Source organism: Lissotriton helveticus, chromosome 7, assembly GCF_964261635.1.
Source record: "Lissotriton helveticus chromosome 7, aLisHel1.1, whole genome shotgun sequence".
Taxonomy (NCBI): Eukaryota; Metazoa; Chordata; class Amphibia; order Caudata; family Salamandridae; genus Lissotriton; species Lissotriton helveticus.
The window spans coordinates 1,095,977,954-1,095,996,867 of NC_136068.1; the positions used below are offsets into that span (position 1 = coordinate 1,095,977,954).

Below are 18,914 nucleotides of genomic sequence, written 5' to 3' on the forward strand. Positions count from 1 at the left end.
CAAAAAAAGATGGTTGTACGGCTGCCTGAACAACAGCAGATGTGCGCCAAACTTGCAGTACTTTCAGAGTAACTGCCATGATGGTGGTTCCTCTGAAGGTACATGTATCACTGATAGGCTGGTGGTAATCTCAAGATATGGCAGGCTGCCTGCCAATCTTTAAATCAGGCCCTGTGTCAGTTACTGTAGTAAGAAGGATATGTGGCTCACAAAGGTCCCCCAACTGCACAGTGCTCTCACCAGCACTTACATTATCAAAGCACGCAAAAGCTAAAGACACAGAAGAAGCTGTAAAGAGACTCAAGTACCAGGCTAACCCATTGCTTGGGTCAGAATAGGCCACAACCACATCCAACCTCAAGAATTTAGAGAGATCCTGACTAGCTGGAAAAAAAGCCCTGAAATTAAGTGCACCTGTTAGCATATTCCACCTACATAGGCATGTCTTTTGGTGTAAAACACAAGTGAAGGGACCAAAGCTAAGATTATCTTGCCTTCCAGACGTCCCTCTGGACAGGTACTTCCCTACACAATGGACATCCTCTGACTCCCGGCTATGACTGTGCAATCAAGTGAACCAATTAGGATCACCACAGCCCATGTCTACTCCAAGAGTATGGCACCATTACTACTTAACCTGTCCTTCCTACAAAGCACAGAAAGATCTGCTGTTCTAATACTAAGCACACAGTCCACACCTTCCAAGCCAAGCTATAAATCAGAGCTCCTGACTCCATACTTAAACTCAACATGCAGTGTGAAAACCCTTCCAAAAAGACTACTTAAGGGGGAACATAAAAGAGGAAATTACCCAAGGACTGCTCAGTGGTAATCAGTCACTCCCTACTATTGTTGCCTAATGTCAGGATTCCACGTGGTAGCTCAAGCAATCAGGGAGATTGTAGGATCTGTAACACACGTGCATGCACACACACATTTATCCCACTCTTTTAATTTTTCCTTCTTAGTTCTTTTGCATTTCTCAATGTTCAGCATGCACTGCTAATGCACTATTGCTGCTGCGCTCCATCTGATCTGTCAGGAAGAGAAGCTTGTTCATTTGATATCCAAGTTTTACCTGTCCTGTGAGAGAGAGAGGCTTAGCTTGTGAGTGAAACTTACACTTCTGATACCTTTCTTCATCTCTTGTGCAATAGAATGCAGCCTACATTGCTGATGAATATGTTGTACCTGTTTTGTGAGGCATAGAAACTTGCACTAATGCTCATGCTCTACCTACCTTTTCCCTATCAAGAAAGAAAAGTTGTAAAGTACAAATGTTTATGGAGCATGCAAACCTGCGTAAATGTTTACTTACTACATTTATACATGCATAAATGCCTACACAAGTAAGTACTTATGGGAAGCTGTGACTGTCTCAGCTTCAGAGAAGTATGCCTTGAGTTTTTTAATGGAGTCCCAAAAAATGTAAATTTACTTCAAACTTAAGAGCAAAACTATGGGTGCAATTTAATCATTTTTTTAGGTCAAGCCGACCGGGCAGCACAACTGTCTGTTTGGAAAAGACCTAGTGTCGGTTTACCAAGAACTTACAGTGGGCTTAACACCCATACATTGCATACCATTGGCTGGCTTTGTTGTCACTCTCATTTTCTTGCTTCTTATTTGCCTTGTCCGTTTTGCTCCGTCTTGTGTTTGTCCCCCTCCAGGAGCCTAGCCTCTTTATCATCACCAATTACCTCTTTAACCACCTGCCCCTTCAATACCACACAGTCTGAATTCAGATCCAACCACAGTACAGAAATAGCACACATTGCTGCCACAGATGACATCTGCATGATCCTTGAGAGAGGAGGCATGGCATCCCTCATTCTCCTTGACCTCTCTGTGGCATTTGACATGGTCTCACACCCCATGCTTATCAGGTGCCAGCACAAGATTGCCATCCAAGGACCAGCTTTTTGCTGTTTCTGCTCCTTCTTACTGGATAGAACACAAGTTGTGCGCCTGTCATCCTACTCCTCGAAAGCCTGCAAACTCATCTGCAGAGTTCCACATGGTTAAACGCTCAGCCCCACCCTCTTCAACACATATCTGATCCCTCTGGCCAATTTCATCTGCAGACAACATCAACATCCTCTCCTACGCAAATGGTAGGCAACTCAAACTCCTCTAGGACCAGACGCTAAACACAAGAAAAACATTCATCTCCTGCATGACCAAAGTCGCTAGCTGAATGAAAGCCAACTGCCTCAAGCTCAACACAGACAAGACATAAGTAGTGATCTTTGGCACAAACTCCTCACTATGGGATTCAAACTGGTGGTCGACTGAACTCGGACCGACACCCTGTACCCACACCAGGAACCTCAGAATCATCATCGGCAGGAAATTGGACATGACTGCACAAGTCAACCGCATCACTGCACCCTGCTTCCACACCCTGGAGGTTCTGAGGAAGAACTTCAAAGGGCTCCCAAACAACACAAAAAAGATCACTCACACTTTAGTCACCCGCAGGTGGGACTATGTGAACACCTCCTACACTGAGATCACTAAGAAACTCACCAGAAGACTAATGACCATCAAAAGTCGGATGGTAGACTCATCCTCAACCTCCCACACAGAACTCATATCACGCCACACCAGAGAGAACTACACTGGTTTCCAATACACAAATGCGCTCAATTCAAACTCCTCACACACACATTCAAGGCACTCGACACCTCAGGCCTCACCTACCTGAACAGTTGCATCTCCTCCCATCAACTATCCAAACACCTCTGCTCAGCAGGACTCCTACTTGTCAACATCCCACATATACACAGAACCAGATCAGGAGGGCAAATGTTCTCATGCATCGCTCCTAAAGCAACGAACAACCTCCCTCCAGGGCCTTATGCTCTCTTCTTGAGTTCCACAATTAGCTGAAGACCTTTCTTTTCACTTAACCAACTTACCATAGGTAGGGCTAAGCACACACAGCTGCTCGGCGCTAGGATACCCTTGTGGGTGATGGTGTGCTTTACTAATATAACATAACATAACCATCCACTTGATTCGACTGACTTGTGCCCTCCCACTGCTCACTATTAGGGAACTACTTTTGTATTTTGATTAAGCACTCAATGATGGTCTATATGATTTCAAGCTCTCTCCCTCATGCGCCCCCCCAAATGCTTCCTATGCCTCTCCCCGCTCAATGCTTCTTCCTCCGCTCCCTGTGTTGTTGTCACCCTTGCGCACTGCTCACTCTGTTGAGTGCGTCTTTCACACACCTGTGCTTAGTGTTCTTCTCTCCTGCCACCACTCCATTGTGTGCTTCTCCTCAATGTTGATTTTGCCCTCCAAGTTGCTCTAACGTGCTGATTTTGATTTACTGAGTGGCAATCGGTTAGTAAAAAAGTCAATGGTGCTTGTGTCATTCTGCTGGTGCGCATGCGTTGTGATGTATGTGCACGCCAGCGTGGAATGAAGTGTTGTTGCATCTGTTTTCTATTGCATTGTTACCAATGTTGCACAGCATCACAAAAAAGCATTTGACTTTTCTCCCCATGCTGTACAGCATCACGAAAAACCATTGGCAAAGCCAATATATACCAGAGGTGAGACCAATTGACTTTAAAATGGGCCGAAGGGTCATGAGACTTCAACGAATTTGGGATCTAACTGATAGATTACCCAGGTGGTGAGTCCGCCCCTATGCTCGTTTGGAGGTCATCGCTATATACCTGGAGATAGAGGAATGTAAAGATGCTGCCCAGGGAAATGTTGGGTTATCCTAATCGGAGTAGCACTGTTTGTGTCTTGAACATAAAAAACACAATAACAGATCTGTCATCCGCTTTCTTTCACTTACAGGGATCAATGTGTCTGCCAATCAAGATGAGGAGACAGATTTTGAAACGTTCCAGATGCAAGTTGACAAAGAGTCACGGAAGTGCATATTCTACACGAGTGCCGGCAACTACTGGTGTCTGGTCACCCACGGTGGCATTCAGTCCACGGCCACAGAAATGTAGGTGGTGACGCTCTTCACTCGTGGAGCCTATATATGTTGAATAGCCCTACCACAGAGTCCTCGGAGGGTGTTTGACCTTAAGGGCGTGGGGAGGATCCAGACAGGCTTGTGAATCTAAAAACTCTGGCAGGAAAGGCTGATGAGGGCACTACTGTGTCTGGAAATATCCCATTTTCCGTATAGACCCTTTCCCTATGCAGTCCTATGTCAATCGTTGACTATAGCGCTGAGGTGGGTGGTTCAGGAGGAAGTTGGGCACATCTGTAAATTAGCTCAAAGATTAACTTCCGGTCTCCTTTTTTCTCCAGCGCTGCCAACACAATGTTTGACATCGAGTGGCGCGGCCGAAGAGTGGCCCTCAGGGCCAGTAATGGAAAGTACGTGTGCACCAAGAAAAATGGGCAGCTGGCCGCCGTCTCTGACGCTGTGGGTAAGGCTCCTTTGGTTCTCAGGATAAGTCAACATGCTTATAAGTTAAAGTATGTATCTAGTTACTATGATGTTCCTTAAGACGTAGGACATACCCCAGACTCAGTGCAAGAGTGCTGTAGAAGAAGGTTCATAAAAATACACTGTTACACAAAATGATCTATATTTCAACACCAGCATTGATTCCAGGAAGGGGAAGCAAAAGGGGTACCCTTGCCAGCTCTCTCCCCCACCCCACAAAAACCACCAGCTCATTTTTAAGCCTGCCCAGCCATGCAGTCCTGGAGTCAGAAGATGAAGTAACAACACACACTTGCACGTGCGGAATCAATCATGTTGCCACACATACTTTGGCTTCAGTGCGATCCCAGTCTGAGGTTTTGTGTTCTTTAAAGGCTCAATTCAACGTGACGAGGGCTCTTTGCCATGTACCTTAGACACAGGAATTTTACTCTCTTGCCTCATATTTCACGTTGAGTAGCCTGGCTGTCTTGCCAACGTTACCTATAAAATTGGATAAACATTCTGTAACTCTAAAAGGTTATTTTAAGTAAAGGAAGCCCGGCGTGCGGTGGAGTGACTTCCTGTAATGCAATCCGAGTGCAAGATGTGAGCGTCGATAGACAGCGTTATCTGTAATGCAACTAGTAAAGCCGGAGGTTGCTAAGCGACGGTTGCATTGCAGCGTGGGTGAGCATCATATCAAGATCTGCCAGGCTTTCACGTCCGTCTTGTAATGCCCGGGGGGCTGGGGCTGGGTACGACCCTGGAGTAATCGACACCAGTGCCATGCTGCTGCTAAAAAGTGGGGAGGCGACCCCAGTAAAGAGCAGGAGCATCTGGTCAATGAAGGTGGGAGGGTATGAAACCCGAATACCCTTGTCGGGATATCAGCTGAAATAAATATCGCGTCCTACGTATAGTTTACTAAAATAGCGAGTAAAAAATATAGCTTACCTAGATATCACCCCATTGGGAATAATATGAGAAAATCTACACTAAAGGGAACAATATTTTAGTAAACGATAATTAGGACACGAGATTATGTCAGATAACATTTCTGACAGTGGTACACCTATTGAGAGAGGTCATGTGGCACACAGGTCAAGCGTGAGTTTCATACTCACAGTGGAGTGAGTACATGCTTTATAGTGCATGGCATCACTCCCGTAGGCTGCGCACCCCAGGCCACAGCCTACAAGGTGACAGCCCCTCGGAGTCAGGACAAAGCAGTCACTCCCTAGGGAACAGGCAGCGGCATCAACACCACGCCGGTCACTTATTTATTTATGAGTCTTTGAGAAGCACTTCCTGAAGAAGGACTGTACATGGCAACAGGAAGCGGCGCATGACATCACCGTCCGAGAGACGGCCTGCAGCAGGGAGGAGGTGGGGATGCAGCGATGACAGGCATGGAGAACGTAAGCAGAGAGAAGGCTGCCACGCCTAGAGCATCTTTGCACCCTACAGAGTCCTCAATATTTACACATGCAGCTTGGGGTTACGGCATGGGGTTGCAGCTTGGGGTTGCAGCTGGAGATTACATTCTGGGGTTACTGCATGGGGTTGCAGCTTGTGGTTGCAGCTGGAGGTTACATCTTGGGGTTGCAGCTTGTGGTTGCAGCTTGTGGTTGCAGCTTCGGGTTGCAGCTTGAGGTTGCAGCTGGAGGTTACATCTTTGGGTTGCAGCTGGAGGTTACATCTTGGGGTTGCAGCTGGAGGTTACATCTTGGGGTTGCAGCTTGTGGTTGCAGCTTGAGGTTGCAGCTTGTGGTTGCAGTTTGAGGTTGCAGCTGGAGGTTACATCTTGGGGTTGCAGCTTGAGGTTGTAGCTGGAGGTTAAATCTTGGGGTTGCAGCTTGAGGTTGTAGCTGGAGGTTGCATCTTGGGGTTGCAGCTGGAGGTTATATCTGGAGGTTATATCTTGGGGTGACCGCTCTGCCCTCCACAGGGCTTGGTCGCCCCACTCACTGCTGCCGCTCCTGCCTGCCTTTGCCGCCTCCTGCCTGCAGATTCCTTCGCTCGCTGCCCACTGCTCCTGGGAATTTCCCGCTGCTCCTGGGAATTTCCCGCTGCCCGCTGCTTCTTGGAATTTCCCGCCGCTGCCTCCCTGCGGCCCCGCCCCCCTGTGATTCCATTCGCCGCCCCGCTCCCGCCACCCAGCTGCTCCTCCCTCCCGGCTCCTTACTTATGACGCCCCCAGAGCGACCGCGCAGCGGACGCGCGCAGCGGGAGCGCCGATTGAGCGCCGAAGGTGCGCCAAAGGTAAGCCCGTCTGCGCCCGTCCGCGCCTGGCCCGCGCCCAGCGCCAGGACCCCTGGCCCTCCCCGCCGAGGCAAGACGACCCGACTGACCTACGACGCTGCCACTCTCAACGCACTCAATGCCGTCCGGACCCACGCCTGCTGCCGAGCCACCCCGAGACGCACCCACGGACCCTTCACCTGCTGCACCTGCAAGTTCACCTGCCTCCGAACCTGCCCCGCACCTGCCAAGACAAACACCAGCAGCAACCACCTCAATTGCATCCTGATCAACACCCGCTCCGTCCACAGACACGCTGTGGAACTCTGGAACCTCCTCGACGCTACATCACCGGACGTCGCCTTCCTCACGGAAACCTGGATGAACGCCTCCTCTGCATCCGACATCGCCATCGCCATCCCGGACGGGTACAAGATCATCAGGAGGGACCGCATCAACCAGACCGGAGGTGGCATCGCCATCGTCCACAGGAACACCATCCGCATCACGACCGACGCCAACGACTCCTTCGCCGCAGCCGAACATCTCCACTTCCAGATTCACACCGACCCTAAGACGACCCTCAGAGGCACCCTCGTCTACAGACCCCCGGGACCACGCACACAATTCAGCGAATACATCACAGACTTCATCAGCCCGCACGCCCTCCCCTCCACTGACTACATCCTCCTCGGAGACCTCAACTTCCACCTGGAGAACAAGGACCGCAACACCACCGCCCTGCTGGAAAACCTCACCAACCTCGGACTCAAGCAACTGGTCAACACCCCCACCCACTACGCCTGCCACACGCTTGATCCCGTCTTCTCTTCCAGCAAGTACATCACCTTCAGCCACGCCACCGGACTCCACTGGACCGACCACAGCTGCGTCCACTTCAGCTTCAAAAGATCCACGACCCACCACCACCCGCAACAGGTACCTCACAGGAATTGGAGCAAGATCACCGCAGACCAGCTCACCACCTCCCTCAGCCAGAGCCCACCCGCCAACATAACGGACCCCAACGAAGCAGCCCGCAACTTCACACAGTGGCTGACCGCCTGCGCCGACGACCTCGCGCCACTAAAGAACCCTCCCAGCAGACCCAGAAGCAAGAAGGCATCCTAGTTCACCGACGACCTCAAGGACTCCAAGAAGATCTGCCGCACCCTCGAGAAAGCCTGGCTCCTCGACCGGACCACCGACAACATGACCGCCCTCAAACACGCTACCCGCAAGCACCACCAGCTCATCCGCACCACCAAGAAGAAATCCCTGAAGGAACGACTGGACAACAACGCCCACGACAGCAAAGAGCTCTTCACTATCGTCAAGGAGTTCTCCAACCCCAGCACCGGCACCAACGACATCACTCTGTCACAAGACCTCTGCGACTCCCTCGCCTCGTTCTTCCACCGCAAGATCGCCGACATCCACAACAGCTTCGGCGCCCCACCCACGCACCCAACCGTCGAACCAACGCCCCCCACCGCCACCCTTCGCACCTGGACCACGGTTACCACCGAAGAAACAGCCCGCACGATGAACACCATCCACTCCGGATCACCGACCGACCCCTGCCCACACCACGTCTTCAGCAAGGCCGACTCCACCATCGCACCCCAATTCCGGAACATCATCAACGCCTCCTTCAACACCGCCACCTTCCCGGAGAGCTGGAAGCACGCCGAGATCAGCGCCCTCCTGAAGAAACCTACAGCGGACCCCACCGATCTCAAAAACTTCCGCCCCATCTCGCTCCTCCCTTTTCCTGCTAAAGTCATAGAGAAGATCGTCAACAGACAGCTGACCGCCTTCCTCGAGACGAACGGATCCCTCGACCCCTCGCAGTCCGGCTTCAGAGCCAACCACAGCACCGAGACAACCCTCATCACAGCCACCGACGACATCCGGACCCTGCTCGACAAGGGGGAAATAGTGGCCCTCATCTTCCTGGACCTCTCCGCTGCGTTCCACACGGTCTGCCACCGCACCCTAGTCCAGCGCCTCAGCAACATCGGTATCCAAGAGAAGGCACTGGAGTGGATCATCTCGTTCCTCGCCGGAAGAACACAAAGAGTCCGCCTCCCCCCGTTTCGCTCCGAGGCCACCGAAGTCATCTGCGGCGTCCCGCAAGGATCTTCACTCAGCCCCACCCTCTTAAACATCTACATGAAACCTCTCGCAGCCATAGCACGCCAGCACAACCTCAACATCATCTCTTACGCCGACGACACCCAGCTGATCCTCTCCCTCACCAGAGACCCCGACACCGCCAGAACCTGCCTACACGAAGGGATGAAAGACGTCGCCGAGTGGATGAAGGACAGCCGCCTGAAACTGAACTCGGACAAGACGGAAGTCCTCATCCTGGGATCTTCGCCCTCCGCCTGGGACGACTCCTGGTGGCCCCCAGCCCTGGGCACCGCACCCAAGCCAACCGACCACGCACGCAACCTGGGCTTCATCCTGGACCCCTCCCTCTCGATGACCAGACAAGTCAACGCCGTCTCCTCATCGTGCTTCAACACCCTGCGTATGCTTCGCAAGATCTTCTGCTGGATCCCGACCGAGACCAGGAAGACTGTCACCCAGGCACTCGTCACCAGCCGACTGGACTACGGAAATGCCCTCTACGCCGGAACCACAGCCAAGCTACAGAAAAGACTCCAGCGCATCCAGAACGCCTCCGCCCGACTCATCCTGGATGTCCCCCGACGCAGCCACATCTCCAGCCACCTGAGGAACCTGCACTGGCTCCCCGTCGACAAGAGGATCACGTTCCGGCTCCTCACCCACGCACACAAGTCTCTCCACGACCTGGGCCCTAAGTACCTCAACGACCGCCTGACCTTCTACACGCCCACCTGCCAGCTACGGTCCACCAGCCTCGCCCTCGCAGCCGTACCACGCATCCGAAGAGCCACCGCCGGAGGAAGATCCTTCTCTTACCTGGCTGCCAAGACTTGGAACTCCCTCCCCATCCACCTTCGGCTGACCCAGGACCATCTCGCCTTCAGGAAACAACTCAAGACCTGGCTGTTCGAGCAGTAGCATACCCCTCCCCCCCAAGCGCCTTGAGACCCTCCCGGGTGAGTAGTGCGCTATACAAATGGCATGATTGATTGATTGATTGATTGCAGCTTGTGGTTGCAGCTGGAGGTTACATCTTGGGGTTGCAGCTTGAGGTTGTAGCTGGAGGTTACATCTTGGGGTTGCAGCTTGTGGTTGTAGCTGGAGGTTACATCTTGGGGTTGCAGCTTGTGGTTGCAGCTGGAGGTTACATCTTGGGATTGCAGCTTGGGGGTCGCAGCTTGAGGTTGCAGCTGGAGGTTACATCTTGGGGTTGCAGCTTGAGGTTGTAGCTGGAGGTTACATCTTGGGGTTGCAGCTTGTGGTTGCAGCTGAAGGTTACATCTTGGGGTTGCAGCTTGGGGTCGCAGCTTGTGGTTGCAGCTGGAGGTTACATCTTGGGGTTGCAGCTTGTGGTTGCAGCTTGTGGTTGCAGCTTGGGGTTGCAGCTTGAGGTTGCAGCTGGAGGTTACATCTTGGGGTTGCAGCTTGGGGTCGCAGCTTGTGGTTGCAGCTAGAGGTTACATCTTGAGGTTGCAGCTTGTGGTTGCAGCTTGGGGTTGCAGCTTGAGGTTGCAGCTGGAGGTTACATCTTGGGGTTGCAGCTTGTGGTTGCAGCTTGGGGTTGCAGCTTGAGGTTGCAGCTGGAGGTTACATCTTGGGGTTACAGCTTGAGGTTACATCTTGGGGTTGCAGCTTGAGGTTGCACCTGGAGGTTACATCTTGGGGTTGCAGCTTGGGGGCGTAGCTTGAGGTTGCAGCTTGGGGTTGCAGTGGATACAAGTGGTAGAGCAGGGAAGCTAGGGAGTTTGGTTGTAAGCATTCTCTATAACAAAGAGGTGGACCTTTGGAAAGAACTTCAGTTCCTCCTGTTGTTGAATGAAGTTGACTATGCAGGATATTTAGAGGGAAATTCAAGACACAGAATCTTGAGGTGACATGTGGTCGTACATGGGACGTTGAGCAGGTATGCCTGAGCATTATGAATGCCTTGGTGATTATACAATAATAAGCTGTGAGAGTGATGTACCGTAAATATCAGTAAACAATCAGACGTGCAGCACACATCTGTTGCTTGTTTTGGCTGTCAGTCCGCCCGATTCCAGTGATGAGGCATGGTTCCATGTCAGAGATGGTTGTATTGGATCCTACAGCACAATAAATGACTTTGCTGATGGAGACGGAGGGCTGGTTAGTGGTTATCCCACCAGTAGGTTATTGCAACAGCTGATCCAGCTCACAACTAAGAATTGATAAATGCGTCCATGGTGTGGAAGAGGAGCAGTGGGTGCATTTAATGTACCTGAGCAGTGGGTGCATTTAATGTACCTGACAGCGGGGGGTGTGGTAGTGCTAAACTGCCCTAACCTTGTACTAATATTATTGAATGGTACACCGAGGTACCCGGCAGACAGAAGGTTGTCAGGATACCAGGCAGGAAGGAGATGGGGCAGGTAAAGAGTTAGGAGTGGGCATGTGGGAAAGAATGATGAACAGTGGATTCATATCCACTGAGGTTAAGGAACAGAAATGTGCTCACGTGTTATTAGCATAGGTTCCATTCACACAGGTCCATGACCATATCAAGCAGGTGTTTCCTATCCATGGGCATTAGGGAGAGGGTGCGTGCCAGTAAGTAATAAGCACAGACCTCATATGCACACTCACTAAAATGTGAGCAAGTAACTTTGAGTAGCAAGCAGGCTGACATACTACGAAGTGCATAAAATATGTGTGTCTAAGACACCTCATCTCCATAGCGAAGCAGGAGTGGAAATGTGACCTTGAGCAAACAGCATGAGGTCCTCGCCGCCAGCATTAAAGACGGAGTGTGCACTTAACATTGGGTAGCAACTGCAGGAGAGCTCATCCCTATGGGCTGAAGAGTGGTCACAGGTCTCCACCCTAGGGAAACCATTACCAGTAGAGACAAGCTGGTGGAGGCACTGCTACCTCGATATTCTGAAATGGTAATATGAAGGCAGATGGCGTTAGTGCAATAGCACTATACAAAACAAGACCGTCAATGGTCTCTACAGCTAGTATAGGCGAAGAAAAAGAGAATCTCTGTCTACCTATGAAGTGTGTACAACAAAAAGAAAATGAATCCCATCAGCCCACCCATATGGCAGAGCATCATCATCTGGGATAAAATCAAAGATGATCCGGTTAAGGAGTGACACACCTGTTGGTATTGTGTGCTTCTCCAAACCAAAGGGACCAACAGTGAGGAATCATACCAAAAACCAAATGTATGTAATGGTGTGGGTTGTCAATTGCAGTGAAAAAAATAAAAAATATATTGCAGTGAAAAAAAAAATATATCAAAATAGTGCAATAGCACCTTCTCGCTCAATCCGGACAAGTAAAGCTAACAGGAGAAACTGAGATTTTTCCGCATAATAATGCATTTATCGCGTTTGCCACATAATCTTTCTGCTGCATAATTTGCAGATTCTAACAAACAATGGTTTCTAGCTCAAAGAGATCCACTATTACTAAAACACGCAGCAATACATGTTGCCGTTCAGTGGAAGGCCCGACTGGTCACCTTTCATTTATCTTTTGGTGTATTTGGGTGCTATTCTGATACTAATGCTGTGAAACCTTTGCCCATACAGTGTCACACTTTAAAAATGCCAAAATAATGAAGTAATACTATCAAGAAACATGCTGTACTTCGCCTCATAATTTGCCTTTTTTTTTGCTGCATAATTTAGACAACCCTGCTAAATAATGTGACCCTCCCCAGCCTCATAATTCCTGTGGCCCTGAGTATCAAAAAGGCCCATACACTGCCCTTGGAAAGAAATCTTAATCTCTGTCAGTGGAGTCCTGAGCTTCTAAAGTTTATATCAGTGTAGAATTGGGCTACATATTCCTTCCTTCTGGACTAACACATTTACCATGCAGACGGAAGGGGGGTGTCTGCTGACCTCTACCTTTGGGTATAGTGAAAAAGTCACACGAGTGAGAGTTTAAGTGTTTCACGAGAGGGCACCATGAGTCTTTTCTCCTCAGGCATCCAGCACTGGATCAAGGGTGGCCAGCTTCATGATAGGGGAATGGAACTAGGTGACTTTCTCTGGCGGAAGTGCCCCCCTCCTGGAGATGGTGTCCCCGGCCCTCCTGCCTCCATACACATACACAAGGGAAACTTGCTCAATCAGCCTTTTCAATCTAGTGTTTCTCTGCAGTATTGATAAGTTAATTTCTCACCCCTAAACCAAGTGACCTCCATATTCCTCCATGTAAAAGCGGATTGTCCTTTTTGCAGTAAGTGGCATGAAATGCATGATTACATTTATTGCATTTGATTAATTAAAACCATTACAATTCAGAAAGAAACAAAGTAGACTAAGGACAGTTTGTCTATAATAAAACTACTATTCTAAGTATATGTAAATATAAATACTATAAAAGACTAGCACTTAAATTAGAAACTGACAAAAGTTTTTTAAATCCCGGCTGAAAAAACTTACCATCCCAACATAGTTCTGAAATATTCCCTGTATTAAAGCAGTATTTTAGTGCATCTATACATCTCGTTATTCTGTCAGCAATAAAAATCAGTCTAATGCATATTGACTGTTCCTTTTTAGCCCCAGGGCAGCAGCAAAGTAAGTGGAGTATTGATTCATTTTTATAATCGCACATTCTACATCTTAAATCAGTAAAAGTTCGATTGGACCAAGAAGATCTTAGATCTTTTTTGGAGAACAACATAAAAAAAGTATTCTTACTATGTTTAGTCGCGCTGTTCTCTGCATTGAAATGTAAGTTCTCTCTCTTGCTCTCGGCCAACAACTTAGAAAATGTGGGGGCATCTTTACAAGCCCCTAACGCCACCGGAGCGTCACTTTTTCTGACGGACCGGTGGCGTTGCTCTCTACCTCATATTTACAAGGTAGCGTTAAGCCACTTAATGTGGCTTAACGCCACCTTGTAAAATGACCCTTGCACAGCAGTCCGCAGCGGCAGAGGGCAGGCAAAGGGTGTTGCGTTGGGCATTCCACCGCAACACCCATTGCTTTTTGACGCTGCCCCTTCTTTACAAAGATGGGGCAGCACCAAAAACGAAGAACAGGTAAAGCCTGGCCCTAGGATGCTGATACAAGAAGAAATTATTAATTTCTCCTCGTATTTTGCTTTTTTTATGCAGCAAACATAGAAACCGCAAATTGCCTTTAAAGATTATTTATGTACAGGAAAATGTCCCTTCCTGCACGCAAACCATCTTCGCTGCAGCACAGGCACCCTTGCAACATGGCGCAAGGGTGCCTGCGCTGGCGCTAGGTGGCTATTTTAGCGCCAGTGCCATGGGAAACACAGGGGTGCTGCATATTTTGGTAAATATGGCACATCCCTGCGTTTAAAAAATGTCAGAGCGCAGCAGTACCAATTTTGAAGTAACACCGCGCTCCAACATTTTATTGTAAAAATCCCCCCAGCTCTCTTCCAAAGCATGTAGCCATGCAGGAAACTGAAAATATAGACACCAACTCAGCTGCATTCCATACAATCCCTATTAATCTAAGCACCCAGCGCATGGAGAAGAGATCCTCAAATGTGTAGAATAGTTACCAAAGCTGTGAAGCTATTTTCAAAGTATCTCATTTTATATATTTCTGTGAGACTGAGGTACCCAGCATAACATACCATTTTATACAACTGTACTGGGGTGGATTTAAAGAGAGAGGAAGGTTCTCCTCTGGGAATGCAGGCCAATTAATATACTTAGGGAACATGATCCTCTGGCTACTTCACATTGGACATCTGCCCTTTCTAATAGGGAGTCTGAGAGACCAGTCTTTGCACACACCAGATGCATGCCTTCTTACATCATCTTTGTTCTCCAGGATAATGCAAAAGTACATCACAGTGCAATTGTACCACTGACTATACCATTCTAATTGCACCTATGCTAACTACTTAACCATACCAGCTGTTTAATTATACCGCGTATACTTTCTAATTGTGTAACCTTACTATCTAAATAACTGTACTAACTGCCTTAGCGTAAATTGCTCAGGATGAATCCGCTGCCCAGATATAGATGACCCTGGAAACAGGAACCCTTACAAGCAGCCTTCGGTTTAGAAAAACAGAGGTCTTCAACCAGCCTTTGTGCTTCCTCCCCATAGGTGAGGATGAGGAGTTTATCATGAAGCTAATCAATCGGCCAATCCTGGTCCTGCGTGGTGACCTCGGATTCGTCTGCTACCATAAGAGCTCCAGCACATTGGATGCCAACCGCTCCACCTACGATGTCTTCCAGATTGTATTCCATGATGGGGCCTACCAGATTAAAGGTAAGCAGGATCCGGGCACAGCTGGGAACCTCTGGCTGGCTGAATCTGTGACAGGCCATTGCTACTGGTGTTGGGAAACAGGGTCCTATGGACTTCCGAGTGGCACTTTTTGCACTTATTAAAGAGGTGCTCATTTACTAGCTTTTCACAGAGAGGTGAGGCTCAGGCATAGTGAGAAAACAGACTTTCACCCCCAGTTTAGAACTTTGGAGGATGGTGCGGCTAGGTTGACCCCTGGCAAACAAAGTGTATACGCTTTCTCTAAAGTAAGTTGACCACAGCAGAGCAAGCTGTCTTACCCCTTCAAAGTGCTCCACACCTACCTTGTAGAACACAATAGATGTCACTTTTCTCATTCCTGGTTCATCAGCAACCACAATACTAAGTATTGTGATAAGGCTGCATATAGCCGTCTTGACTTGAAATAAGAACCTTCGCAAGCATTAGCCACGTGAAAAAGCCCAGTGGGGCAATGCACCTGCAGTTGCAAACCCCACATAACCCCACATGACCTCCAGCACACAAGTTTCATTTTTAGCAGGGCCCTTTCAACCGTCTTTCTGATGTTTATTAAGTGAGCACCATTGATTTCAGTAACATTTCTGTGACCTAACTACCTGTGAGGGCTTTGAATATCTCACTGAGTATGAACCACCACTCTTGGTGGTGAGGGAGATGACAACTATAAGAGACCTCAGATTGCCCACATGGGCATGTTGCACTTCACTTTTTCACATTCTGCCTGTCCATCACTATGGACTGCCAAGGTCAACTTGCCGCCCCGCCTGCCCCACCGCATCCCCCCAAGAGGAAGTGGCATCATATAATCTGCCGTTAGAGGTACATCCAGTCTCTCCAACCACAATGTAAATTACTTGCTCAAACGATCTTGGAGAACAGGCATTACAAGAAGGGATCGTGTGTGGCATGATGCTACTTCACTAATTTCCTGCGTTCTGCCACATGGCACCTCCTGGATAGTTCTGCTCGTCTAAGGGTGGGGGGATCCTAGTCTATCCACCATAATAACACTGGCACACATTCTAGGGTTCAGGGATACTTCTGATTTCATCAGAAATGTTCAGGTCTTTTTCCATTTAAGGTTCTCAAGGTTTATGTGAGGAGTCTAGGGCATTGCTTTGCTTCTGAGTTCCAACTACTAAAGCGGTTCAAGAATGTGCGTCACAGCATTGATTTGCTAATTAATAGATTGCGGCTCTTTATTGGCGGGATCCTTTAAGCTAGTGGCTGTTTCCTTTGGTCAAATGGTACAGGCTTGAAACTTCACTATCTCTCCACAGCCAAGCACAGGGCAGTGGACATGCTGCTTTTATTCATAGCATAATTCCAAAGGATTGTGCAAATGGGGGCATCTTATTCAACCAGATTTCATGCATAAGAAATGATTCTTTTGGGATCAGATGATACTGTAGCAGAAATTCCTGGGCAGGAGAAACTCACAAAGCCATGTAATGCTGTCGACAGTGAATGTGCGTTAGACAAATGTAAAACTGGAACACAATTGTCATTATGAAGAGACATACTTGGCTAACTTGAACTCAGTGATTCCCCCTGATTCCCAAGATTCTGTTGCCTCTGGAAGACAGGCCTTTCAAAGAGCAAGTCTCATATCTGTCTGACATGTAGCTCTTTCCAGCACTTCTAACTGTCTAGGGGCACAAGTCTGATGACCATTGTCCCTGCTTCCAAGTAGACCAATCCATCTCTGTTTCCAAACAGCAAACAAAAGACACAACACCAATGACAGGGCTTTGCAAGACTCCTTAGAGGTCTTCCAAAGGAAACAGGTGGGTTTTACCAATTCGAGTACTAACCTCCTTCTTTGATGTCTCTTCCTCTCAGGGCTGGATGGCAAATTCTGGTACATCGCAGGCAATGGCACCATTTTCTGTGACGGGGACATGTCTGAGGACTTTTTTTTCGAGTTCCGAGAGCACGGCCGCATAGCCATCAAGGGCAAGAATGGCAAGTACCTACGCGGTGACCAGGCAGGTACTCTGAAGGCGGATGCAGATTTGGTAGACTATGCCACCTTGTGGGAGTACTGAAGATGCTGGACTATTGTAGCCATGTATTTGGGGGACATAGACCTAGTGCTCAGTAGACAACGCCCTTTGGGGTATGAAATTTAGAACACAAAGGGCAGGAGCTTCAGAGAACCCCAGAGGCGAGGCCTGCATAGCTGATGCCAAGCTGCCACATTCCGCTATAACTGGAGTCCAACTAAGGAGGAGAGGCGCTGGTGCTGCAATCACAACTATTTCTGAAACGCTGGCCCTGGGGCTTTGGACCGTTATGGTTGCAACTGAGAAAAAGCAAATGAGACTGTGGAGAGAGTTTAGGTGTAGCGGGGCAGAGGTCCTCTTCAAGTGCGTCGAATGGCTTTAGAGATGCTTGTAAGTACCGTGATCCCTGCTGTGCGAATGCCCTCAGTGCTTGGGAGATGTGTGTGTGCAGCTGACCTGGGCAGAGATCAGAATGTCTCTTTTCATTGAAAGACTGTACTTTTGTAATAAACTCTCTATGAACAGTTGTATTCGTCTCTTGTTGATTCAGTGGCTCTTTGTAATACATGGTACATCCTAGAAAGAACAGCAGAGCGGAAGCCACATGCAATATACTCGAAGGGAGGAATTTGCACCATCCTGGATGAAGAGGAGCACAAGAGGTTCTAATCATGTCTGTCCCTGGAGCAACCAGAGAATGGGCTGTTAACACCTCCTGGCTAGACTGGTACGCAAATAGGTCTGGTCATCGCAGGAGGAGGTGAGCCCCGAGCTCAGGATACCATGAAGCAGGTGTGGCCTCAAAAAGAAGGGGTAGGGTTTGAGGTACGGGCGCACAGACATGAGGTGCTAGTCCGAAGACCTGCCCAGGCGCTGAGAGAAATTCCCTTGCATTGGAATTTCTTTGAAATTCGTTATGAGTAGAAGTCACCCCTTATAAAATTTTATTCATCACGGAATCTGACACTTTGTGATGCATAAAGACAAATTTGTCATTAAGGAAAATTGTTAAGTTTCTTATTGAATGTTATCCCAAAAGAGCTGCGGGTAGGGCTGAAAATAGTCCGGCAACTGATCCCTCTACCCCATACGCGCCCCAGTACAACCGTTCTTTCAGAGACACTAGCTGACTTCAATGTTTCTCGCCTCAAGCGGGATGCGTTGCATGGCTTGCACATGAACCATTCTGATGAGCATGTTTGCTGTCTCTGGGGGCTGAGTAATCCATGACAGCCACTAGAGTACAAAGTGGATGGCAAAAACTAAAAAAAAAAAGTTGCTTTGAAGCACAGAGCGTCACAACAGCCATGAGTCTGACATAGTGTCAGAAATTCTGTGATTGTGTCCAAGCAGTGTATCTTAGAAAAGTTGTCATGGTATTAGTCTTATATGATTATTCGAAAATAGGCGTGCCCAGAAGTGACTGTAGAATAAATTATATCATTACATTCCATGAAAAGTAACTAATAACACCAAATATATGGTCTATTGAAAGTGATGTATATAACATTTGAACATTGGAATGTTGAGAGCTCCACTGAAGATAATCAATTGCGTCATCGTCCACAATGGCTGGTAGAGACACCTTCTGTGCCAACATTGCTAATGCATGTCTTTTTGTTTCTTTTTTTTAACTTTTAACATTCTACCCTCAGTCAGTGGAATGATCTTCTTTAATTGGAGCTCTATTGCCATGGGGGCTATAATGGTTTTAAAGGCCCTCACCCATGCAAGAGGCCCACATTATTCGGGGTCTGTAAACAATGTCTGTTGCCCTCATAGCAGGCTATATAGATGAGCATTTTAAAAGAAAAGTAGAGCTACTACAAGAGATATAAGAAATAT

General features: G+C 48.5%; 1 protein-coding gene across 1 annotated transcript in view; it reads left to right on the forward strand.

The window, feature by feature from the left end:
• Nucleotides 1-17,568, forward strand: part of FSCN2 (fascin actin-bundling protein 2, retinal) — a 90,696-nt gene extending 73,128 nt beyond the window's left edge. The window contains exons 2-5 of the mRNA XM_078650771.1: nucleotides 3,823-3,979; nucleotides 4,291-4,412; nucleotides 14,875-15,042; nucleotides 16,906-17,568. Coding sequence (XP_078506897.1) covers nucleotides 3,823-3,979; nucleotides 4,291-4,412; nucleotides 14,875-15,042; nucleotides 16,906-17,111 — 653 coding nt within the window. The 3' untranslated portion in view covers nucleotides 17,112-17,568. The remainder of the gene's footprint in view (nucleotides 1-3,822; nucleotides 3,980-4,290; nucleotides 4,413-14,874; nucleotides 15,043-16,905) is intronic.
• The last annotated feature ends 1,346 nt before the right edge of the window (nucleotides 17,569-18,914 follow it).